Raw genomic sequence first — 25,908 nt, forward strand, 5'->3', positions numbered from 1 at the left:
CTATTAAGACATTACGCCAGTTTTAAACTCTCCTAAACAGTACTGGGATTCACATAGTACTATACATCTAGCTAAAAGCAAAAATTTAAAGAAGTTGTATTTTTGGAGTATATCCAGGAGGATGTATCAAGAAGAAAAGCTAATGGGGAAATTTGGGCAGTGTATTTGTCCTAGTAGGCAAGAAATTCATATGGACAGGGATGTAAATTGAAATTGCAGTTGAGATCATTTACTTTGGACTCAGTATAACGGATGAACATAAATTTTTAATCAGATTCTTCTATTGACCATCCTATCTATCCCAAGATGAAACTGAAAATATTAGTAACAACATTAGCTCACTGGTTTATTTGTTTCCCAGTCATAACATTATCATTGGAGGAGACTTCAGTCATCTAACAATCGAGTGGGATGATTATTTTTGTAAGTGGTGGGCCTGTCAAGGTATCCTGTGGAATGATACTAAATACCTTCTCAGAAAACTGTCTAGAACAGATAGTTCAGAAGTCCGTTAATGATAGAAATATATTAGACCTAACAGCAACAAATAGACCTGATGTCCTTGAAATTTTCCACATTAAAACTGGATCAGTGATTAAGATGCAGTTGTAGCAACAATGGAGGAGGCCAGTTTTAAAACAGAAAAAAGGTTTATGAATATGGTAAACTAGGCAGAGGCAGTAGTGTCATATCTCAAGGAGGAACTCTAAAGCTTTAGCTCTGGGCAGGTGCACAGAGAGGAACTGTGACGTAAGATGAGAAGAATAGTTAGTCAAGCATGGGATAGATTGGTACCTACAAATGATGATGGTGTGAGAGACCTTTTTTGGCGTACAGTCTCAGGTAATGAAAATTCTGAAGAAACTTTGACAACTGCAGAATAGGTTAGAAAACAAAATGTAGAGGCATAGATGCCAGCTGAAACACATTTGCCTGTCAAGAGCAATGTGTGAAGCCTTCAACCACTACCGTAGCAGAATGTTACTGAAATACCTCTTTCAGAACCCAGGGAAAATCTGGTCTTACATTGAGGCTGTCAGTGGCACCAAAGTTAGTGTCTAGAAACTCATGGATTAACACACAAGTTGAAACTAAGGGGAGCAAAGCAGAAGTAGGAATACTTAATTCCACATTCAAATGTTCCTTTATAAACTGAGATTCAGGAATACTGTCCCAATGTAATTGTAGCAACACTACAAAGATGAGTTATACAAGTACTAGTGTCAGTGGCACTGAGAAATATCTAAAATCACTAAAAATGAAAAAGTTACAAGGACCCAATGGAATTCCTGTCAGATCCTCTGCAGAATTAGCAGCCTAATTTGCCCACTTCGTAACCATGATATACCATAGATCACTCAACAAAAACTGTACCTATTTGTTGGAGGAAATAACAGCTCACACTTTTCTACAAGAAGGGTAGCGGAAATTACCCGTAATATTAATGCTGATATTATTTCAATCCATCCTGTTGTAGACTCTTAGAGGGCATTCTCAACTGAAACAAAGTGAGTATCTCAATCAGAAGACCACCTTGTCAAACAGTAGTGATTCTGAAAGCATCAGTCCTGTGAAACACAACTTGTACTCCGACATCCTGAAAGCCATATTTCTCTACTTTAAAACTTTTCCAAACTCCACACCATACTATTGCTTATTACTAGAAGTACAACCATATGCAAAGTCAAATTAAATTTGACTGGACTGAGGATTTATTGGCAGAGAAGATGCAGCCTGTTTCTTGAATGGAGAACTGTTATCAGGTGTAGAAATCACCTCAGGTATGGCCTGGGAGAATATATGGAGACTTTTGATGTTTATGTTGTATGTTAACAGCCTGGCAGACTATTAATATTAATCCCAAACTTCTGCAGTGATGCAGCTACCTACAATGAAATTCTATTTGAAAAGCCGTACAAAGATCCAATCGGATTAACCTTTTGAGGTAATTTGAAGATCGGCAACTTGTTTTAAATGTTCAGAAATGTGATTCGTAAACTTCAGTGTCAGTGAGTCAAATTTGGAAACAGTCAAGTCAAACAAATGTCTGGCTATGAAATGTACCGATGCTTAGACACCATCACAGGCAAAGCAGGTGGCAGACTGATTCATTGGTAGATAACTGGGAAAAAGTAGTCAGTTTACAAAGGAAATTGCTTACAACACAAATCTGTGGCCCAGCCGAGAATAGTGCTCAATTGTGAGAGGCACATACCAGACAGTCCTAACATGGTTATTGAAATTATACGATGCAGGGCAGCATGAATGGTCAAATGAGTCCTGAAAGGGCCACATGTACATCCATACTCAGCGAACCACAGTGAAGCATGTGGCAGAGGGTAATTCCCAATGTACCACATACACTGTGAGAGCAAAAGTATTCAGACATCTGTATGTAATGTGGAATTGACCACTGAACGAGGCAGGGAGTATTGTGTTGTCACTAGAAAAGCAGTAACACTAGAATGGGTCAGTAAGGAGAGCTCAGTAACTTCAAACATGAACTAGTCTTTGGATGTCACCTGAATAACTCTAGCGGGGACATTCCAGCCCTTCCAAAGTTTCTCAAGTCTACTGTTAGTTAAGCGATTGTGAAGTGAAATGGAAATGTAAAGGAACAACCACACCAATGCCAAGACCAGCCAGGTATCATGAATTGATGGACAGGGACCTTTGACCATTGCAGAGGGTGGTTGTAAAGAATCACATGAAATCACCATAAGGCATCACTCGTCAGCTCAAAAATGCCACCAGAAGCCAGCTAGCACAGTGACTATGCATAGGAAGTTAAAAAGAATAGTGTAAAATGGTCAAGCAGCTCCTCGTAAGTCACATGTTTCTGTAGTCAGTGCCGACTGGCATTTGAGATGGTGTAAAAGATGCCACTGGACAATGAATTACTGGAAAGGAGTGATTTGGAGTGATGAATCATGCAATACTCTGTGTCAACCTGAGGGAAGGGTTCCTATTTGCCGTCACGTACAGTGTCAACAGTGAAGTGTGGAGACTGTATTGTTATATTTTGGAGGTGCTTTTTATGGTTAGGATTGGTCCCCATATTGTTCTTAAGGAAACACTAAATATTGACACATTTTACAACATTGGGTACAGTAGAGGAACAGTTCAGAGAGATGATTGATAGTTTCAGGATGACAGTGCACCCTGTCACAAACAGCATGTGTGAAGCAATGGATTGGAGACAGCAACATTCCTGAAATGGACTGATGTGCCCAGTGTCTGGACCTGAACCCACTGGAACACATTGGGGATGAGTTAAAACATTTTCATCCCAGACCCCAGCATCCAACACCACACTACCTTCTCTGGTTTCAGCTGTTGAGGACGAATGGGATACCGTTCCTCCAGACATTCAGGCACGTCATTAAAAGTGGCCCCAGCAGAGTTAAGCCATCATAAAGGCAAAGGGTGGTGTCCACATACTTTCTATCAGACCATGTATTAAGGTTTTTGCTCTTTCCATTCATGTATGGAGCATGGGAAGAACATTTGCTTAAATGCCTCTGTGAGCATTGTAATTAGTGTAATCTTGTTCTGTAGCAGAGGACTGTAGCATATTCCATGATTCCTCAATTAAAACCAAGTCTTCAAATTTAATAAGTAGGCTTTCTTAAGCATCTCTCTGTTCACATTTTTCAGCATTTTCCTGGAGCTCTTCCTAGTGCAAAAGAAAGATTGGACAAATTACAGTGCACACAGGGCTATTTCAGCTGTCATTCTTTTCTTGCTTCATATGTGAATGGAATGCGCATAAACCTTAATATGTGATACTCTAGAAAGCACTGTCTGCCATGCACTTTACTGTGGTTTGCTGAGTATGAACAGAGATATATAAATTCATTTAACATTTTTAAGTGACCATAGATCTTACTTCTGTTTCTCATTTTGCTATGTACTTCGGATTCCATTTTTTCCCCACCACCACAGTACATTTTAATTTCCACTGTCTGTACTTTTACAAATAAATTCATAATACTTTGTCAGCATGACCAGGAAGAATTCAGGATTCACACTCATAGCAGTGGAAGTTCAAAAACATAACAATTTTTTTATATGTGAAATTTTATCATTTTTTTCACTTGATATTGGTTTCATTTGTTGGTATAGTTATACTTTTCTTCATAAGTAAGAGAGTCTTCGATAAATTGAGCACAGCATTCAAACCACACTTACAGGTGTGTGCTTGTTATTAAGGCTCCAGCCAACTATGCCTGATCACCACAAGATAGGATTGCCATATTGTGCACCAAGCACATAACCTCTTCATATCTGTGTCTTCCATGCAAGAACAAATAATGGACACTCTGCAACAATCTGTGTCATCTCACACAAGTGGTAAGATTAACTGCTATGGAACTGCCATCCCATGCATAAGCTGCCATTAACACCGCAAGCAAATGTCTGATTTTGGAATGGTGCTGTGACCGAAAGCGCGGACTGGTAATCAATGGTGCTGCACTGTGTTCAACGATGAGTGGTAGTTCTACACTAGTCCAGATGACCGTCATTGGTGGGTGTATTGGTGCATTGGGAAGGTCCTTCTTCCAATGTGTTTGAGATGCCCAGCAGTGTTACTACTGGCATCATGGTCTCGGGAGCCATTGGGTATGAATTCAGGTGTCCGCTGGTAGTGATTGAGGGAACTCTTATGGCACAACAGTATGTCAAGGACATCCTGCATCCTCAAGTGTTACCGTTAATGCACTGCTATCCTGGTGCTATTTTTCAACAGGACATTGTTTGTCCACAGGTGACAAGTGTCTCCATGATTTTTCTGCATGATTTTGACTGAGGTATTTTGTGACCAGCATGGTCCTCAGATACTTACCTGATAGAATATGTGAGGGATCAACTCGGATGTCCACTCTGTCATGACAGTATTCAGAATGTCAAGTCCATTTAACACAGTTGTGGACGAGCTTGCCTTGGGAGAGGACACAACAGCTTTGACACCCTTCCCAATGGAATTAATGTGTTCATCCAGGATAGAGGGGGGTACAACATCATACAGAAAAGTGAACTTGTACTGCCAAGTTCTTTGTAACATCGCATACCCTCTCAATCTGTGAAGTTTCGTTCTGTCATCATCTCTCCTTCTGGGTGCTACGTCCCCCCCCAGGCAGTATATATTTTTGTAGGTAATGTCATTGTGAACTATAATAGTTCATATTTGAAGCTGTTTTGGTTACTTTGCAAATAATTTATTTATAGGCATTTGGCGATTGACCTGTAACTTTCCAACTTCAGCTTCAAGTTGGAATGCCATGGCCTGTGATCAGGTTTGAGATTTGGCCTACTCTCACCTAACCAGAACCTCCTCCCCCTTTCATTGTGTTTCACGCTTATTATTTATATGTGTATCATTTTGCTCTAGTACTTAACAAAAATGAAACAAGCTTACCTTCACTAATTTTACTTTGTGATGTAATCACCAGTCAGTGCACACTTTAAAATTACTAAATCTAGAGACAGTAGAGTGACCAAATAAACTGTAAGTTTTTGTTTGTCTCGTTTAGATGAAATTTACTAAGACATAAAATAATAATTGCAAGTAAATTGATTTAGTGAGTGACAATATTATTAAGTACTTGAGAGCTTCTGAAATACCTTGGAGACTTAGTGTAAAGAATATTCATGTCCATTGTAAATGCAAAGACAAAGAAATTATATAAATCACTTGGGGAGAAAATTCACAAGGCTGAAATACATGTACCGTATCATCAGTTGTCAAGATTGTTCTCAGTGTAGTTATCAACTATTTTGTGCAGGGAAAAAAAGCTGTAGAAGGAAGTCATAGTTAAGTTTCCTTTCCTGCTATACATCTCTCTCTCTCTCTCTCTCTCTCTCTCTCTCTCTCTCTCTCCCTCCCTCCCCTCTCCTCCCTCCCCTCTCTTCCTCCCCACCCCTCTCTTCCTCCCCACCCCTCTCTTCCTCCCCACCCCTCTCTCCTCCCCACCCCTCTCTTCCTCCCCACCCCTCTCTTCCTCCCCCTCCCCTCTCTTCCTCCCCCTCTCTCTCTCTTCCTCCCCCTCTCTCTCTCTTCCTCCCCCTCTCTCTCTCTTCCTCCCCCTCTCTCTCTCTTCCTCCCCCTCTCTCTCTCTTCCTCCCCCTCTCTCTCTCTTCCTCCCCCTCTCTCTCTCTTCCTCCCCCTCTCTCTCTCTTCCTCCCCCTCTCACTCTTCCTCCCCCTCTCTCTCTTCCTCCCCTCTCTCTCTCTTCCTCCCCCTCTCTCTCTCTTCCTCCCCCTCTCTCTCTCTTCCTCCCCCTCTCTCTCTCTCCTCCCCCCCTCTCTCTCTTCCCCCCCCCTCTCTCTCTTCCTCCCCCCCTCTCTCTCTACCTCCCCCCCTCTCTCTCATCCTCCCCCCCACTCACTCTTCCTCCCCCCCTCTCTCTCTTCCTCCCCCCTCTCTCTCTTCTCCCCCCTCTCTCTCTTCCTCCCCCCCTCTCTCTCTTCCTCCCCCCACTCTCTCTTCCTCCCCCTCTCTCTCTTCCTCGCCCCCTCTCTCTCTACCACCCCCCCTCTCTCTCTCCTCCCCCCTCTCTCTCATCCTCCCCCCTCTCTCTCATCCTCCTCCCTCTCTCATCCTCCCCCCCTCTCTCTTCCTCCCCCCCTCTCTCTTCCCCCCCCCCACTCTCTCCCCCCCCCCTCTCTTCCTCCCCCCTCTCTCTTCCTCCCCCCCTCTCTCTCTCCTCCCCCACTCTCTCTCTCACCCCCCCCACTCTCTCTCTTCCTCCCCCCCTCTCTCTCTCTTCCTCCCCCCCCTCTCTCTCTTCCTCCCCCCCCTCTCTCTCTCCTCCCCCCTCTCTCTCTCTTCCTCCCCCCTCTCTCTCTCTTCCTCCCCCCCCTCTCTCTCTCCTCCCCCCCCTCTCTCTCTTCCTCCCCCCCTCCTCTCTCTTCCTCCCCCCCTCTCTCTCCTCCTCCCCCCCTCCTCTCTCTTCCTCCCCCCCCTCTCTCTCTTCCTCCCCCCCTCTCTCTCTCTTCCTCCCCCCCCCTCTCTCTCTTCCTCCCCCCCTCTCTCTCACTTCCTCCCCCCCCTCTCTCTCCTCCCCCCTCCACTCTCTCTCCACCTCCCCCCCACTCACTCTCTCTCACTTCCTCCCCCCTCTCTCTCTCTCTCTTCCTCCCCCTCTCACTCTTCTCTCTTCCTCCCCCTCTCTCTCTCCTCCCCCCTCTCTCTCTCTTTTCCTCCCCCCCTCTCTCTTCTCCCCCCCTCTCTCTCTTCCTCCCCCCCTCTCTCTCTTCCTCCCCCCTCTCTCTCTTCCTCCCCCCCTCTCTCTCTTCCTCCCCCCTCTCTCTCTCTTCCTCCCCCCTCTCTCTCTCTCCTCCCCCCTCTCACTCTCTTCCTCCCCCCTCTCTCTCTCTTCCTCCCCCCCTCTCTCTCTTCCTCCCCCCCTCTCTCTCTCTTCCTCCCCCCTCTCTCTTCCTCCCCCCCCTCTCTTCCTCCCCCTCTCTCTCTCTCTCTCTCCTCCCCCTCTCTCTCTTCTCTCTTCCTCCCCCTCTCTCTCTTCTCTCTTCCTCCCCCCTCTCTCTCTCTTCCTCCCCTCTCTCTCTCTCTCTTCCTCCCCCTCTCCTCTCTCTTCCTCCCCCTCTCTCTCTCTCTCTTCCTCCCCCCCTCTCTCTCTCTCTCTCTTCCTCCCCCCCTCTCTCTCTCTCTTCCTCCCCCCCCCCTCTCTCTCTCTCTTCCTCCCCCCTCTCTCTCTCTCTCTTCCTCCCCCCTCTCTCTCTCTCTCTTCCTCCCCCCCCCTCTCTCTCTTCCTCCCCCCCCTCTCTCTCTCTTCCTCCCACCCCTCTCTCTCTCTTCCTCCCCCCCTCTCTCTTCCTCCCCTCTCTCTCTCTCTCTTCCTCCCCCTCTCTCTCTCTCTCTCTTCCTCCCCCTCTCTCTCTCTCTCTCTTCCTCCCCCTCTCTCTCTCTCTCTCTCCTCCCCCTCTCTCTCTCTCTCTCTCTTCCTCCCCCTCTCTCTCTCTCTCTCTCTTCCTCCCCTCTCTCTCTCTCTCTCTCTTCCTCCCCCCTCTCTCTCTCTCTCTCTTCCTCCCCCCTCTCTCTCTCTCTCTTCCTCCCCCCCTCTCTCTCTCTTCCTCCCCCCCCTCTCTCTCTCTTCCTCCCACCCCTCTCTCTCTCTTCCTCCCACCCCTCTCTCTCTCTCTCTTCCTCCCACCCCTCTCTCTCTCTCTCTTCCTCCCACCCCTCTCTCTCTCTCTTCCTCCCACCCCTCTCTCTCTCTCTCTTCCTCCCCCCCTCTCTCTCTCTCTTCCTCCCCCCCTCTCTCTCTCTTCCTCCCCCCTCTCTCTCTCTCTTCCTCCACCCCCCCCCTCTCTCTCTCTCTCTTCCTCCACCCCCCCCCCCTCTCTCTCTCTCTCTTCCTCACCCCCCCCCTCTCTCTCTCTCTCTCTTCCTCCACCCCCCCCCTCTCTCTCTCTCTCTCTTCCTCCACCCCCCCCCTCTCTCTCTCTCTCTTCCTCCACCCCCCCCCTCTCTCTCTCTCTCTCTTCCTCCACCCCCCCTCTCTCTCTCTCTCTCTTCCTCCCCCCTCGCTCTCTCTCTCTCTCTTCCTCCCCCCCTCGCTCTCTCTCTCTCTCTTCCTCCCCCCCTCGCTCTCTCTCTCTCTCTTCCTCCCCCCCTCGCTCTCTCTCTCTCTCTTCCTCCCCCCCTCGCTCTCTCTCTCTCTCTTCCTCCCCCCCCTCTCTCTCTCTCTCTCTCTCTCTCTTCCTCCCCCCCCCTCTCTCTCTCTCTCTCTCTCTCTCTCTCTTCCTCCCCCCCCCCTCTCTCTCTCTCTCTCTCTCTCTCTTCCTCCCCCCCCCCCTCTCTCTCTCTCTCTCTCTCTCTCTCTCTTCCTCCCCCCCCCTCTCTCTCTCTCTCTCTCTCTTCCTCCCCCCCCCTCTCTCTCTCTCTCTCTCTCTTCCTCCCCCCCTCTCTCTCTCTCTCTCTTCCTCCCCCCCCCTCTCTCTCTCTCTCTTCCTCCCCCCCTCTCTCTCTCTCTCTCTCTCTCTCTCTTCCTCCCCCCCCTCTCTCTCTCTCTCTCTCTCTCTCTTCCTCCCCCCCCTCTCTCTCTCTCTCTCTCTCTCTTCCTCCCCCCCCCTCTCTCTCTCTCTCTCTTCCTCCCCCCCCTCTCTCTCTCTTCCTCCCCCCCTCTCTCTCTCTCTCTCTCTTCCTCCCCCCCCTAGCCATGGAACCTAGGTGAATTTCATGCATTATTTTTAAAACCATTTTACATGTCACCATTTAATCATGTTTTGCCAGGTAAAAGGATTCACAGATGAATTGAAATGGCAAACATACGGTATTAGTCTAAAATTGGCTCTCACTCATCAAGGAGTGACAGTCTACAAAATATGAAAGTACTTTTTTGGATGCTATTAAACACAGTGGAACTCTTAATCATCCAAAACAGGCTGAACTGAGTTTCGTTTTATGAAATCTTTAAATCACATTTGATTCGACAGTATTGTATCCTTCACAGCATGGTTTCTTTTTGTAAAGAGTATTTAATAACTATATCTATCACAGTTACTATGAAACTTCATATGAGTGCCTGCCTTTGTCTGTAGGATGGACCAGGATGGAAGCCTCAACATTAGTTTTGATGAATGGAGGGATTTCCTTTTGTATGCTCCAAGCACTGACATCTTTGAGCTCATCAAGTATTGGAGACATGCTACGGTATGTAAATAATAATAGTAATAATAATAATAATAATAATAATAATAATAATAATGACCAACATTTATCCTAGAGATATATGAAATTGTAACACAACACAGTGAATCAGAGTGTAACACTGAATGCTAGTAATGACATCGGCAAAAGTTTTCAAATGTAACTTATCTGTTATATAATCCAGTTAAAATTTTTGACAGGATATTTCATTAAATACTTAAAAAGAATTGCAGTTTTTAGTGGTGGTTTTTTCATAAATTAAATGGGGCTGATCGTGAAGTTTTAACTCGTGTATCAAACACTCTTGTATCACTAGTTTGTATATAAGAATGTACGCATTTCTTCGAAAAGAATTACCGAGCGAGGTGGTGCAGTGGTTAAACACTGGACTCGCATTCGGGAGGACGATGGTTCAATCCCGCGTCCAGCCATCCTGATTTAGGTTTTCCGTGATTTCCCTAAATCACTCCAGGCAAATGTCGGGATGGTTACTTTCAAAGGGCACGGCCGACTTCCTTCCCCATCCTTCCCTAATCTGATGAGACCGATGACCTCGCTGTCTGGTCTCCTTCCCCAAAAAACAACAACAACAATAATTTTGAAAAGAATTATCAGATAGACTCTTCTGCCCAGGGCTGGTTTGAGAAAACTTTTCTACACAAGTGACTTCTAATTTGGAGTCCCACCTCCTTCCCCCTGTTCCCTGTACACCTTCACCATTGTTAGATTTTTCTACGAATTGATACATGCTGTATACAAGTGTTTGCACTTTGGTGCTCCTCTCAGCTTGGTGTCCCAAGCGGCCTCTACCAATTGTGACTCATTCTGCATAGAAATCTTACAATTTTGGCACCCCTCTCAGCTTGCGCCCCCCCCCCCCCCCCCCCCCCCCGCTCTCCTGAAGTGGCGGCTTGTGGCAGTTGGACCTGACCTAGAACCTGCCCTGCTTCTGCCTACTACAGTACCCAGATGGTTAAACCCGCATCTCGTGGTCGTGCGGTAGCGTTCTCGCTTCCCACGCCCGGGTTTGATTCCCGGCGGGGTCAGGGATTTTCTCTGCCTCATGATGGCTGGGTGTTGTGTGATCTCATTAGGTTAGTTAGGTTTAAGTAGTTCTAAGTTCTAGGGGACTGATGACCATAGATGTTAAGTCCCATAGTGCTCGGAGCCATTTGAACCAACCAGATGGTTATCAGTAGGATTAAATGGAGATTCAGAACTGCTCTGTTCTCTCAGGTTTGTTTATGTATGTGAAACACCTATCAATGTTAAGTTTCTCGCAAATAACAGGCACAGTGCAGGAGTCTTCAGTGGCACTTTGTCATGTAGATGTTATTTAGTGTATTGTGTTGTATTCTCATTCTTTAGATATTGCCTATAAGCATTTTGTACGAAAATCGTAAACATGGCTGCGAAACCTGTGTAATTCAGAATAGATTGAAAAATCAGCCAACCAGTTGCAAATAAAGGTGTATTATCTCTTGTGACTATGGTTTCAATAATTGTAAAAAATATCTTCTGAAGAAAAAGATATTTTTACAGATATTGAAACCATGGTCAAGGGATAATAAACCTTTCTTTGCAACTGGTTGGCTGATTTTTCAATTTATTTTGCTTACTGCCAATATACTTGAGAACCCTTTGTGAAGCAAGAGAAGCACCGCATGTCAAACTGACTAATTTGTGCCGTCTAAATGCCCTATTCAAAGGCCATTTTGTATTGTTGAAATGCTTTTCACAATAAGATGGTGTAACTCTTCTTCAATGCCAGCTTTTATAATGTTGGCTATTCAGATTCGATTTGTCTTGTTATACTACCTCATAGAAGTGAATGACAGTCGTGTTATGGAAACAAACAGAAATAGTAAAAAAGTTGAAAACAAAACTACTGACACAGTCAGTATATACAGCAGTCAACTGTCATTCTAACCGTGACCAGAGCTTTCAGTGTTTGCAATGTTTTCAGATCTAAGCGGGAGAAACATATTGCTCTTCAGCAACTAATCTGCCTCCTCCTCCCTCCTAAAATCATAATTTTGGCGACACTGATTTGTGATGAAGTGTCAAGTGTAGATTAAGTTGGAAGGTGACAATATGATTGAGAGTTATCGAAGCAACCAAATGTTAATGCAAAATAAAGGTTATGTTAAAGACTGATCAGCAGCTTAGGTCCATGTTTAACGAACTTTGGTGCTTTTAACGAACTTTGGTGTATTTCAGAAAACTTACAGTATCTAATATAATACGTAAGTCTCCGACGCGTACTTCGGTGCTTATCGTGTGCATGTTTTATATGTAAATTACGAGAAATACAAGGGGGCAGAGCCGTACACAACTTGTACGCAAATCAGCTCCGAAAAAAGGTGGTTTATTAATCATTCAAATGTGAAACGGAAATAAGCAGCACAAGTGACGATGATCCTTCTAGCTGATAAAGGGATATCATACGCAAGAGCTGAAAATCAGAAACATATTTATCATACATTCATAACAGATTTACTGGCTACATAATTCGCTTGTCTGAAGACCATCAATGTAATATATTGTAGACCAGTTAAGAAAACTCCATTCGCGTCGTTCGTATGTGCCTCCACGTAGTCCTACCCCAAGCCTTTGAGAGTCTGATTAAGAACGCGGCAGAAGTGACGCGTACAAGAACGCCTTGGCGATGACGTAGTATAACGAGTGGTTAACGGAAATCTGACGTCGTGTGGGCAGGCGTGTACCTGTGGTTCCAAGGTCGCTGATAGCTGCGGCAGCAGACCCGGCGTCCCACAGCTTGCGCAACACGACCTTGCAGAGCCCAGCTGTTTGCTGGCCCACGTTGGTGGCTCGGCGGCAGTGCTGCAATACCGCTACTTTTGCAAAAACTGTGTTTGGCGTGCACTGTAACAGTATGACCATTTACGCCTTCATTTCGGCGAGCTATTCTTCCCTTGATTATTTTTGTAGTGTGCCTCGCATATACCATTCTACATCCGAGGTTGTTGTTTTTCTCCATTCGCCAAGATAATTTCCCCCTTTTCCTGTGACTGCTCATGTACGTTCCTTTGTGTAACTCATACTTCTCGGATGACTAAGCCAAAATATTTTCTACGTAATGAAATTCATTGGCAAATCTTCACAGTCCAAAACAGCCACTCGAAAAGGCCATACAGCAGTTCTTTTTATCCCTGTGTGTGTGTACATTCTTCGCAGTATTGTTTATTTTTCTTCTCCTTTCTCCCTGTAATAATGTATTTTTGACTTTTCCTACATTAAAATACAACCTTAGTACAGAATTTAATTTAACAGAACCAAATAAAAATCAAATCGAAATCATGTCAGCGCACTGAAGACCTCAATCACTTGTCTGACAGTATGCATGTGTCAACAATATCGAAGGCACCAATTTGGTGCGCTATTCCACGTCGTGGTGTTTATCGTGTTAACTAAATAATGTAAACTAAAACTGTTGCCGAGTAGATGTTAGATACATACATCTGAAGTCGTTCTGCATATTTTTACTTCTCACCAAGAACCCTCAGAAATTTAGCATACTATTACTGCATTCTATTATCCATACTGTTCCAGAACTTTCAGTTTGGCACCACCTCAGAAGTTTCGCGAGTTATTTTATTCAAGCACCTTGTCATTTGGCGAGGGTGAATGGACGCCGTTCCAGACCTTTCCTCCACAGACATACACTATGTGGGCAAAAGTACCCGGACACCTCCCCCCCCCCTGCCAAAACATGTGTTTTTCATATTAGGTGCATTTTGCTGCCAGGTACTCCATATCGGCGACATCAGTAGTCATTAGACATCGCGAGAGAGCAGAATGGGGCGCTCCGCGGAACTCAAGACTTCGAACGTTGTCAGGTGACGGGTGTCACTTGTCATACGTCTGTACGCGAGATTTCCATATACTACTAAACATCCCTAGGTCCACTGTTTTCTAAGTGACAGCCAAGTGAAAACGTGAAGGGACACGTACAGCACAAAAGCGTACAGACCGACCTCGTCTGTTGACTGACAGAGACCGCCGACAGTTGAAGAGGGAATTCCAAACTGCATCAGAATCCACTGCAAGTACTATGACAGTTGGCGGGAGGTGAGAAAACATGGATTTCATGGTCGAGCGGCTGCTCATAAGCCACACATCACGCCGGTAAATGGTGGCTCGAATAGGAGCGCGCGCACGTGCGACAAAAAAGTAGCGACGATTTAAAAGACGCAACCGGCCCTATTTCACGTGCGACGCGATTATGGCAGGTGTGGAATGATTCACAGGCATTGGCATGGGCCCCCCTGCGGGTTCGGGGGTTAGAATAGGCCCGCGGTATTCCTGCCTGTCGTAAGAGGCGACTAAAAGGAGTCTCAAACGTTTCGGCCTTATGTGCTGGTCCCCTCTCGGGTTTGACCTCCATCTATCTAAATTATTCCGAAGAGCGATCCAATTGGGGAAGGGCACCTTACATGGTGCACTGTATCCTTCGTGCAATTAGACCTATAGCCGTCTTTCTCGTCGTTGCAATGGTGTCCCGCTCGTTTTCGATCTCTTGGGCGCTTACCACGCTGCACTCTGCAGTGTTTCTTTTAACTGTGACGACGACCTTGGCCATTTTTGCACCTAAGATCCAGCACGGTAGCCAGTCCGTTGTGGTGGGGTCGCCATGTACCCTCTTGGTTGTAGCCCCCTGACAACACAGGGATCGCTCTACTGATGCCTGCGCCGTTCACTCCCCACGTATGCCAAGGAGTAGATGCCCATCTCCCTGGGGCATCAGGACTCCCGGCAATGGCCATCCTGCCAGGTGGCCTTTGCTGTGGCTGGGTGGCGCCCGTGGGGAGGGCCCTTGGTCGGAGTAGGTGGCATCAGGGCGGATGACCCGCAATGAAGCGTGGTACATCATCTGTCGCTGGCGGCCAGCCGTCAGCAGTCTCTAAGCGTTCGAGAGCCCATTTTAAAGGTAACGTTCATGACCCCAAATCGTTCCCCTCCCTCGCCACACCATGGGAGGAACGACAGGCATTGCGTGACACTGAGACGTATTCGCCCAGATATCTTGTCTGTACCAGAGCTGATGGGGAATCTTTTCTATCCGTGAAGCCTCAGTTCTTTGTAGAGCATTTAGAGGACAAGTTCGGTGAGGTGGAGGGCTTGTCCAAGATGCGGTCTGGATCGGTGTTGATAAAAACGGCATCCTCTGCCCAGTCACGGAGGTTGCTCAATTGTGACAAGTTGGGGGATGTTTCCGTTAGCATCACGCCGCATAAGAGTCTGAACATGGTCCAGGGTATTATATTCCACCGGGATCTTCTTCTGCAGTCCGACGATGAATTACGCGCCAACCTCGAACGACGAGGTGTTCACTTCGTCCGGCGCGTCCATCGGGGTCCGAGGGATAATCAGGTCGCCACTGGTGCCTTCATCTTGGCCTTTGAGGGTGATGTCTTACCCGAAAAGGTTAAGGTGATGGTTTACCGTTGTGATGTGAAACCATATATCCCTCCTCCGATGCGGTGTTTTAAATGCTGGAAGTTCGGGCACATGTCATCTCGCTGTACTTCCAGCATGACGTGTCGGGATTGCGGACGTCCTTCGCATCCCGATACTCCATGTGCCCCGCCTCCTATCTGTGTTAACTGCGGAGAACACCATTCCCCCTGCTCGCCGGACTGTAGGATATTGCAGAAAGAACGGAAGATAATGGAATATAAGACCTTGGACCGGCTGACCTACCCCGAGGCTAGACGGAAATATGAGAGGCTCCATCCTGTGGCAATGCCGTCAACCTACGCCGCTGCTGCAACGACGGTTCTCCCGTCATCACGAATCGGCTCTAAGATCGGTCAGCATACACCGGCCCCCTTGCTTGTGGGGGGCACTTCACACCCTGTTGCTCCTGCTCCATCTTCTTCAGGAGCAACACCCTCCCAACCTTCGGGGACATCAGCTCCCCCTTCCCAGCCGGAGAAGCGTAAGACTTCTTCGGCTGCTCTCGCCAGGAAGGGATCCCTTGGGGACCTCCCTTCGCAAGTTCCGACCATTGGAAAAGCGGACGCCCGCAAGTGGTTGAAACAACCGGCAGTCCCTGGTCGTCGGGCCTCGCGGTCGTCGTCTGTCCCTGAGACTGACCCAGTGAAGCCCATGCAGCCTGAAGCGCCGAAGGCACAGCGTGACAAGCAGAACAAGAAGAAAGTCCCCAAGACCAACGGTAATGCGGTGGCACCGATCCCGCCGCTTCCTACAAGCTCTGCCTCTGAGGACGAGGTGGAGATTCTGGCGTCCGCTGAGGACCTCGCTCTTGCCGGTCCCACGGACGCAATGGATGGCATTTGCACGGATGCTACATCGGAGGCAGCAGGTGACCCAGTGGCGTAATCTGCCTTCCCAGTCCCGTCACGCCTTTCCCAGCCATGGACAACACCATCCTCCAGTGGAACTGCAGCGGTTTCTTCCACCATCTAGCTGAGCTCCGCCACCTTATCAGCCTTCACCCTTTCTTCTGCATTGCTCTCCAGGAAACTTGGTTTCCAGCAATGCGAACCCCCGCCCTCCGTGGCTATCGGGGTTATTATAAGAACCGAGCAGCTTATGAAAGGGCGTCTGGTGGCGTCTGCATATATGTCCTTCACACTCTGCACAGCGAGTCTGTCCCTCTCCAGACGCCTTTAGAGGCTGTCGCTGTACGCGTGTGGACGCCACAGGCTGTTACCGTCTGCAGTCTTTACATTCCACCGGATGGTGATGTCTCGCAGCATGTCCTGGCTGCACTGGTCGCCCAATTGCCGCCACCTTTCTTGCTATTGGGCGACTTCAACGCTCATAACCCTCTGGGGGGTGGGTCAGTGGCAACAGGTCGAGGCGCCATCGTTGAGCATTTATTGTCGCAGCTCGATCTCTCGCTGTTAAATGATGGTGCCTTCACACACTTCAGTGTGGCGCATGGCACCTACTCCGCCATTGACCTTTCAATCTGTAGCCATAGCCTCTTACCGTCTGTCCAATGGAGTGTGCATGACGACCTGTGTGGTAGTGACCATTTTCCGATCATTTTGTCACTACCACAGCGCCACTCTTCTGGGCGCCCTAGCAGATGGGCTATGAATAAGGCTGACTGGGACTTGTTCTCCTCCACTGCCGCTTTTGAGCCTCTCTCTACCGATGACATTGATGCGGTGGTTCAATCGGTCACCACCGGCGTCGTTACTGCCGCCGAATCTGCCATTCCCCATTCCTGTGGGTCCCCTCGGCGGAAGGCTGTGCCTTGGTGGTCGCCTGAGATCGCTGAAGCGATTAAAGATCGCCGGCGGGCGCTCCAGCGTCACAAGCGACATCCCTCCCTCGACCACCTTAACGCCTTCAAACGGCTGCGTGCGCGGGCCCGCCTCCTTATCCGCCAAGGCAAGAAGGAGTGCTGGGAGCGGTATGTGTCCACAATTGGCCTCCATGTCACTCCATCGCAGCTCTGGGCCAAGATTCGACGCGTCTACGGCTATCGGCCACCTGTCAGCGTCCCTGCGCTCTCACTGAATGGAGCAGTTTGTACTGACTCCGACGTCATTGCAAATCGCTTAGCAGAGCATTTTGCTATGAGTTCCGCTTCTGCGAATTACCCCCAGGCCTTCCGCTCCATTAAAGAGCGGATGGAACGTCGGAGCCTTTCGTTTCGCACCAACCACCCAGAATCTTACAATGCTCCATTTAGTGAGTGGGAATTTCGCATTGCCCTCGCTGCTTGCCCTGATACCGCTCCTGGGCCAGATGGCATCCACTGTCAGATGCTGAAACACCTTTCAGTGGACTGCCAGCGGCGCCTTCTAGATCTTTACAACCGTCTTTGGGTCGAGGGGGAGTTTCCGTCGCAATGGCGGGAAGGCATTGTCATCCCCGTTTTGAAACCTGGAAAGAACCCTCTGGAGGTGGACAGCTACCGTCCCATTAGCCTCACCAACGTTCTTTGCAAGTTGCTTGAACGGATGGTGAGCCGGCGCTTGCATTGGGTACTGGAGTCTCGGGGCCTTCTGGCTCCATCTCAGGGTGGGTTCCGTAAAGGCCGCTCCGCCGCCGACAATCTGGTGAGCCTGGAGTCGGCCATCCGTACTGCCTTTTCCCGCCGTCAGCACCTGGTCGCTGTCTTTTTCGACATGCGGAAGGCGTACGATACGACGTGGCGTCATCACTTTCTTTCTACGCTTCATGGATGGGGTCTTCGGGGTCCTCTGCCGATTTTTATCCGCAATTTTCTGTCGTGTCGTACCTTCCGCGTGCAAGTCGCGGCCCCGTATAGTTCCTCCCACGTCCAGGAGAACGGTGTGCCACAGGGTTCCGTTTTAAGTGTCTGTCTGTTTTTAATAGCTATTAACGGTCTTGCTGCGGCCGTGGGAAACTCTGTCTCCGCTTCCCTGTATGCTGACGACTTCTGCCTTTATTACAGCTCTCCCGGCATTGCAGCTGTTGAACGTCAGCTACAGGGCGCTATCCGTAGGGCGCAGTCTTGGGCTGTAGCGCATGGGTTTCAGTTTTCGGCAGCCAAGACCTGCGTTATGCATTTCTGCCGGCGACGTACTGTCCACCCGGAGCCGCAGCTTTCTCTTAACGGCGAACTTCTTTCGGTGGTGGAATCACACAGGTTTTTGGGGGTGGTTTTCGATGCCCGGTTGACTTGGCTGCCTCATATCCGGCAGCTCAAACAGACGCGTTGGCGGCATCTCAATGCACTGGGATGTTTGAGCCACACCCGCTGGGGAGCCGACCGCTCTACCCTGTTACGGCTCTACCAGGCGTTAATCCAGTCCCGTCTGGATTATGGGTGCCTGGCATATGGCTCAGCATCCCCGTCTGCGTTGCGGGTGCTGGACCCAATTCTCCACAGCGGGATACGCCTTGCCACTGGTGCTTTCCGCACCAGCCCTGTGGACAGCTTACTCGTGGAGGCAGGTGTCCCTCCACTGCGGTTCCGACGCCAACGTTTGCTAGCCGCTTATGCTGCCCATGTTCTAAGCTCGCCCGGGCATCCTAACTATCGTCTCCTGTTTCCGCCGTCAGTCGTCCATCTGCCGGAACGTCGGCCCCGGTCGGGTTGTCCGATCGCCATACGCGTCAAGGAGCTTCTCTGCGGGCTTGGGTTTTTCCCTATTCCGCCTCCTTTCCAGACGCCTCTGCGTACACCCCCGTGGTGTGTTCCTCGCCCTTGCCTTCGGCTCGACTTGGCACAGGGCTCGAAGGACTCGGTCCCTCCAGAGGCCTTCCGCCGCCGCTTTTATTCCATCCTGGCCACGTATCAGGGCTCTGGCATTGTTTACACCGACGGCTCGATGGTTGCTGGTCGAGTCGGTTATGCGCTCACTCTAGGGGACCATTCCGAACAACGTTCCTTGCCGGCTGGCTGCAGCGTTTACACTGCTGAGCTGGTCGCCATCTTTCGAGCCCTAGAGTATATCCGCTCCTGCTCAGGTGAGTCCTTCGTTATCTGTAGCGATTCCCTGAGCAGTTTACGAGCACTCGACCAGTGTTTTCCTCGTTCCCGTCTGGTGATGGCTATCCATGAGTCCCTGCATACTCTTGCGCGTTGCGGCCGCTCTGCGGTCTTCGTGTGGACCCCAGGCCATGTTGGGATCCCCGGCAACGAGAATGTTGACCGGCTGGCGAAAGAGGCGACTAGTGCACCATCTCTGGACGTTGGCCTCCCGGAGACAGATTTGCGAGCGTTCCTACGCCGCAAAATTCTGGACCTTTGGGACACTGAATGGCGCGCCCTGCCTTCACGCAACAAACTTCGGGCCATCAAGGGGGCTACCGGTGTGTGGCGCTCCTCCTTGCGGGTCTCTCGCAAGGAGTCTGTTGTCCTCTGCCGGCTGCGCATTGGGCACACTCGGCTTACGCACGGCCACTTATTGCGCCGTGAGGACGCGCCTCTATGTCGCTGCGGCTCCGTTTTATCCGTGGTTCATGTTTTATTGGAGTGTCCGTTTTTAGCTGCGCTCAGGCAGTCGTTCGCACTGCCTGACTCGCTCCCTGCCCTTTTAACTGATGACTCGGCTATGGCTGACTTAGTTTTACGTTTTATTCGGGCAGGGGGTTTTTATTCTTTAATCTGAGTGTTTCTGTTTTTATCTTCTTGTTTTGTGTTGATTCTGGCCTTTGGCCTCCGGTTTTAAACTGATTTTTTTAATGTGTTTCAAGTGGTTGGCTCTTCCTTTTTTATTTCAATGGTCGGCCAACCACCGTCACACTCTGTGTGCTTTTAGTTCGTTTTGTCTGGTCTTTGTCTCAGTTTCTCTTGTTCAGTGTCGTCTGTGCTCTATTCTGTTACTCGTATTTTATTCTCTGTGGGTGTTTTTTTAGTACTTGGACAAAGGGACCGATGACCGTAGCAGTCTGGTCCCTTTAATCCCCCCAAACCAACCAACCATTGGCATGGGCCCGCGCGCACTAGCGACGCGATTTCTGTCAGTCGCTCTCGCTCTGTGTTGCATACACGCAAGTTCAGCGCGCCAGCAGCATGTCTGATAACGGGAGTTGCGCTGCGGATGACATTGTAAGTTGTGGTGTCAATTCAGAAAGACTAATTGCAGAAGTAGAAAAGCGACCAGCTCTCTACAACAGGAAATTAAAAGAATACAGTGATCGCACTTTGAAAGAGAAACTATGGGGAGAAGTATGCTGCAGCCTAATTCGGAACTGGACTGAACTGCCTGGACCAGAAAAGACTAACAATGGTATTTCATGGTTCATTTATTTCATTCATTCATGTAGACATCACAGTTACAACAATTTAAATTTTTTCATATTGCCAAGATACCGATCCTTGTGGAATTACAAAGTAGTTTGCAAAATAATCCCTTATCTGCATACCACATGCATCAGCTCTTATTCCTACAGGCTCAGCCTTGCAGAAGGCATTCGTACGACTCGTCCTCAGTTCGTGCACTGTCATTTCGTCTTACGAAATTAAGCAGAATACAACATGCTTTTATGATTATGTCTGAAAAACCAACATCCACATCCATAGGTCGATTAAATATTCTCCATTTGTTAGCCGAAATCCCCAAGTACATTACACCATTCTACGAGCATGACAATGTCTATAATTAAAAACACGCTGTTTCATTGTCAGGTTTTTCTTCGAGTATGGCCGCAGAATATGTCTAGACAGTGCAAATGCTTCATCTCCTACAAAATTAAAAGGTTGAGGCTCTCCTTCCTCGTCGTGTTGTAATTTTTGATTTGGAATGTTTAACTGATTAGATTTCAGTTTTTGATAGAAGTTGAATTTCTTGAACACATTAGAATGCCCAATGGCTTCGTACGAGCCCACGTCTATCACAGTGAAACAATAGTCAGCGTCCACTACGGCCAAAAGTATTGTCGAAAAATAATTCTTGTAATTATAAAACTCTGAGCCACTGTCAGCAGGCTTCTTCAGTCTCACATGCCTCCCTTCCACAGCACCAATTCAATTTGGAAAGTCAGTTCTGTCTAAATACTGTTTGGCAATAATCTTCCAATCATCTTCAGTTTTTTCTGCCGTATGAATAGGCTGTAGGCATTGCCACAACTGCTCACATGTATCCTTCACAATTTCTCTGATTGTAGTGGCTCCCAGTAGATATTCGTAGTGTAATGAGCGAAAGCTATTTCCAGTTGCAAGGTATCTATGCGAAACATGGTTTTGCAATTTTCTCATGAAACAAGTTCGCCAGTTTCGACTTGCAGTAGTGATTTTCTTGATGTATCTGATCAGTAATGTAAAATGGCAACAACAATTGTTGTATGAAAAGATTCTCTTGATGTATCTAATCAATAATGTAAAAGGGCAATAAAAACTGTTGAATTAAATAATGTGTGCTCATCTCAGTCACTGATAAGCGCTCCTCAAGTGGTATACACTTCCTCCATGTCGTATCTTGTTTAGTTATATTCGTTCCTACTGTCTGAAGCAGTGTATCAAAACTATTCTTACTCATTCGATAGTATTGAAAGAATTTATTTGGGTGATTTTGTAACTCTTCGTGTAATTTTTAAAACTGCCCTTTCATTAGTCTTTCACTTACAATCGGATGCACCCAGTAACGACATTTGCGCTGTTTCCTCGCTCTTCTTCGCAGTAAAAGCGCCACCAAACAAGCTGTTTCGATGAAATCCACGCTGGTACTGAGAGTAGTTGCGATTTTCCTGTCGCTGTGTGCGAATCACAATGTACTTCCGCGACAGCGATTGTTAAGTCGCGCCGACTGAAAAATCGCCTGTGCGCGCCTAGCCTAAGGACTGCGCGCGAAAGTCGGCAGTCGGCGTTAAGACCTCTTCCTGTCTTGTTCGATGGTAGCCATGCTCTCGGTTACGAGTAGTTCATGACATGAGTATTTCATTATTGATCTAATAAGAATAAAAGTGATATTACGGCATTCTGAATATTAATTTCGAGTAAATAGATACCCCAAAGTTGACCGACAGCAGTTTCAGATAATTGGCTTCCACCGACAGAGACATCCTATGCGCCAATGAAGAATCTGCACGGGACGACATTTACAAGAGCTGCACCGCGCACAGGTAGGAGGAAATCCGACGACACGACCCACCAAGGCGGATCAAGGAAGGTCCGACTTACACTCGCAAATTTCGGGTGGAAATGCTGACCAGTTATACTGTACGTCACATACACCACCCTCTGCGGACTCGCGACTAAGCTGAGTAATAACAGTATCAGTTTAGAAGCGAAGGGGATCTTGCAACCTTCTTGCTTCCCACTGGTGAAGAGCAATTCGGGGATGGCGAATGCATCTTTAAACACGATCGAACACCTGTTCATAATGCTCGGCCTGTGGCGGAGTGGTTACACGACAATAACATCCCTGTAATGGACTGGCCTGTACAGAGTCCTGACTTGAAACCTTTAGAACACCTTTGGGATGTTTTGGAACGCCGACTTCGTGCCAGGCCTCACCGACCGACATCGAAACCTCTCCTCAGTGCAGCACTCCGTGAAGAATGGGCTGCAATCCCCCAAGAAACCTTCCATCACCTGATTGAACGTATGCCTGCGAGAGTAGAAGCTGTCATCAAGGCTAAGGATGGGCCAACACCATATTGAATTCCAGCATTACTGATAGGGGGCGCCAGGAACGTGTAAGTCATTTTCAGCGAGGTGTCCGAATGCTTTTTGATCACATAGAGTATTTCCGGTGTGCACTGCAAGTAAGACCCTAATCTCCGTGTCGGTAGTTAGCGCCGCTAACCGTACCGCCACCCCCATCCCATATCAGTGTTCTCGAATACGGTTACACAGACTGTTGTTACAAATTTAGTTTTGTCCTCATTACAAAAAATGCTTAATTATTTTGTCATTTTTATAGTATGACCATATTTTTCATACTGTCTGTATGCGCATGAATGCAGTTCAGTTACATAATATTAATAATTTTTATTTGTCATTGTTCTGCCAGATTTGTGGTCAGCGCCTTTCATTGGGTTACTCTTGAATGTCAGCAGAAATACTTCATTCATTTTCCGAGTTTTGGTTCTTTAAAGTCACTGAGTCGGAACCATCGGAACAACTGATTCCTATTTCTGAACGAAATGCTTTAATTATTTTTTAGTTTTAAGTGTGATATTATTATGAGTCACTTTAGTTTACAGTTATCTTGTTTCAAGTTTATTGTGATGCATTACATCTATCATTGTGTTGTTCCAACAATGGACGCGTCTGACATCCAAGGGTACCAGCTATTGAGCCTGTTCAAAAGTTGTTCTTCAGCAAGCTCGTCCAAAGTTTTATCAGTAGAAGTCGCTAAAAGCGTGTTCCCGTAAATAAGAGATCCGCAAGTTTCCTTCGAAGTAGCTACAATATTTAGCCATTCGGCCACAGAGACGTTAGAGCACTCATTTCGTCAAACTCACTGTCTGTGACCGACTGGAAGCTTTCGTGCAACGATTGAGTAGTCACGGACAGGTGGAAGCTCTCAGGAAAAAAATTGAAAATTTTTTCTTAAAGCTATCCCAGAAGACCAATTCAGCACATACGTCTGTTAGCGTTTATTCGGGGTCTTCTTCTTCTTCTTCTTCTTTTGTAGTGGTCAATCCAAGGATTGGTTTGCAACAGCTACAATGGCAGCTTGTCTTCATTCTGTGCGTCTTTCAGCTTTTCTCTTCATTTCTTTATAGGTGTTACATCCCACATCTTTCACGATTTCATCCATGTACCTCAGTCGTGGCCTTCCTCTTGGTCTTTTTCCCTCGACATATCCCTCTAGTATAGTTCAGTGAAAATGAAGCAGATGCTAGTTTTCGTTGTCTGGTTTTATCTCAATTCAATGAATTAGGAATATGTATATTTTTGTCCCTTGCGGATGAAATTTGGTTGTTATAAATCCATCTCCTCTAAGCCATAAAGTTTTTTTGCGCATAATTGTACTTAATTTTATAGGATGTCAAATTTCGGATTAAATTTTACGTTTTAACAACTGTGTACGTCGGTGGTGTATTGTGTATATCTTTTGTAAATACATTTCTTACACCTTGATCCACTTTTATCTTATTTGCGTTGACTATACTAATAAACGGACGGCACAAAAATAACATAAGACGACACACTCGGCGAGAGTTGTATAGCTGCTGCTCACTTATGACGAGCAGCGATAGCTACATGTTGTCTCACAGTACAAGGAGTTAATGAGCGACATATATGAGTAGTCAGATGAAAACCAAACACCCGCCACGATGAGACTATTTAATGGTTCCATTTAAAAGTAACCACTACTGGCGTTAAGACATCTATCCCCCTGGGAGACGAAGCGATCACTTCCTGTTTCGCAGAACGCGGTTGGCCTCTGATTGATCCACAACCGCACCGACTCTTGCACTTCCTCGTCCGGCTAAAAACCGACGTCCACGCTTGTCTTTCGCAAGGTCGCCAAAAATGCAAAATCTTACAGCGAACGATCAGGACTGTACGGAGGAAGTTGCAGCGTTTCACAACCAAATCGCTGAAGCGTAGCCTCCGACCGATTGGCAGTGTGAGAGCGGGCGTTATCGTGCAACAGGATGCTTACGTCCGACATTTCGACAGCCTGAGAGCAAACAGCAAAGTCAGCAGTGTAAACATCCCACATCTCCCCCGCCAAAGACATCGAAAGCTGTTCACATAAATTTTGGTAAGGTCATGATGGCCTCCTCCTTCGACTTGAGGGGTCCTCCGCTCGTAGAGTTCAACTGTGGAACCGCAATCAATGCATAGCACTGTAAAGACACTTTTACAGAAACTGCGACGCGCCATGAAGTCAGTACGCCCAGGAATGCTGTCGCACGGAATCATCCTGTTGCACCATAACGCCCGCCCTATACTGCCAATCAGACGAACGCTATGATTCAGCGATTTGGCTGGGAAACAGTGCAACATCCACTGTACAGCATACATCTTTCATCGTATGGTGTTCACATCTTTGACGACCAGAAGAAAACCATGCGTATCGGTTTCAATCTGACGACGAAGTGCAAGAGTGGTTGTGGATCCGTCAGCACTCGACTGCGTTCTACGAAACAGGAACTGATGATTTCGTCTCCCAGTGGGATAAATATCTTAACACAGGTAGTGATTACTTTTGGATGCAACCATTCCATGGTCTCCCATTGTGGTGCGTGTTCGGTTTTTATTTGACTGTCCCTTATTAATTTCAAATTCTTATGTAAAAACAGAGGGGTTGTTTGAAATACTGTTCGGCCTGGCCTGCTGGAAAAAATCATTTCCTACGCGCTTTTGTAGGTATTGTAAGATTTTATACATGCGAAATCATAACCTTGTATCAGTTTCTCTCAGCTTACGTGCCAGCAGATTGAATGAGGAACCCCCATTTAAATATCGCAGCAAGCTGCTATAACAGACTACATCAAAAAGTCACTAGTTAAGTCTATAATACACCTGTGCTTCGATGTGTTGTTTTCATAGCATACTAGTTAAAAGATATACATCGCTTTTTTTTAATAGAATGGTGTAATGAGATATGCTATTAAACATGATCTGCACCCACAACTAATCAGTCTATAAAGGAACCAGGAGCAGGAAGAAAATTACAGAACATTATCCACACACCATGTGCTACTTTATCAATACCGCAGATTGAAGACACCAAGTACAACATGGAATAAGATAATGAGCACGCTTAGCCACCCACATTCATGCGAGTCAGTATTAAAATGTTCGAATCCTGCCTCGGGCATGGATGTGTGTGATGTCCTTAGGTTAGTTAGGTTTA

General features: G+C 47.3%; 1 protein-coding gene across 1 annotated transcript in view; it reads left to right on the plus strand.

The window, feature by feature from the left end:
* Positions 1 to 25,908, plus strand: part of LOC124795195 (calcium-binding mitochondrial carrier protein SCaMC-2) — a 241,085-nt gene that overhangs the window by 83,679 nt on the left and 131,498 nt on the right. The window contains exon 4 of the mRNA XM_047259101.1: positions 9,565 to 9,676. Within this exon, the coding sequence (XP_047115057.1) occupies positions 9,565 to 9,676 (112 nt within the window). The remainder of the gene's footprint in view (positions 1 to 9,564; positions 9,677 to 25,908) is intronic.

This window comes from Schistocerca piceifrons, chromosome 4 (genome assembly GCF_021461385.2).
Source record: "Schistocerca piceifrons isolate TAMUIC-IGC-003096 chromosome 4, iqSchPice1.1, whole genome shotgun sequence".
NCBI lineage: Eukaryota > Metazoa > Arthropoda > Insecta > Orthoptera > Acrididae > Schistocerca > Schistocerca piceifrons.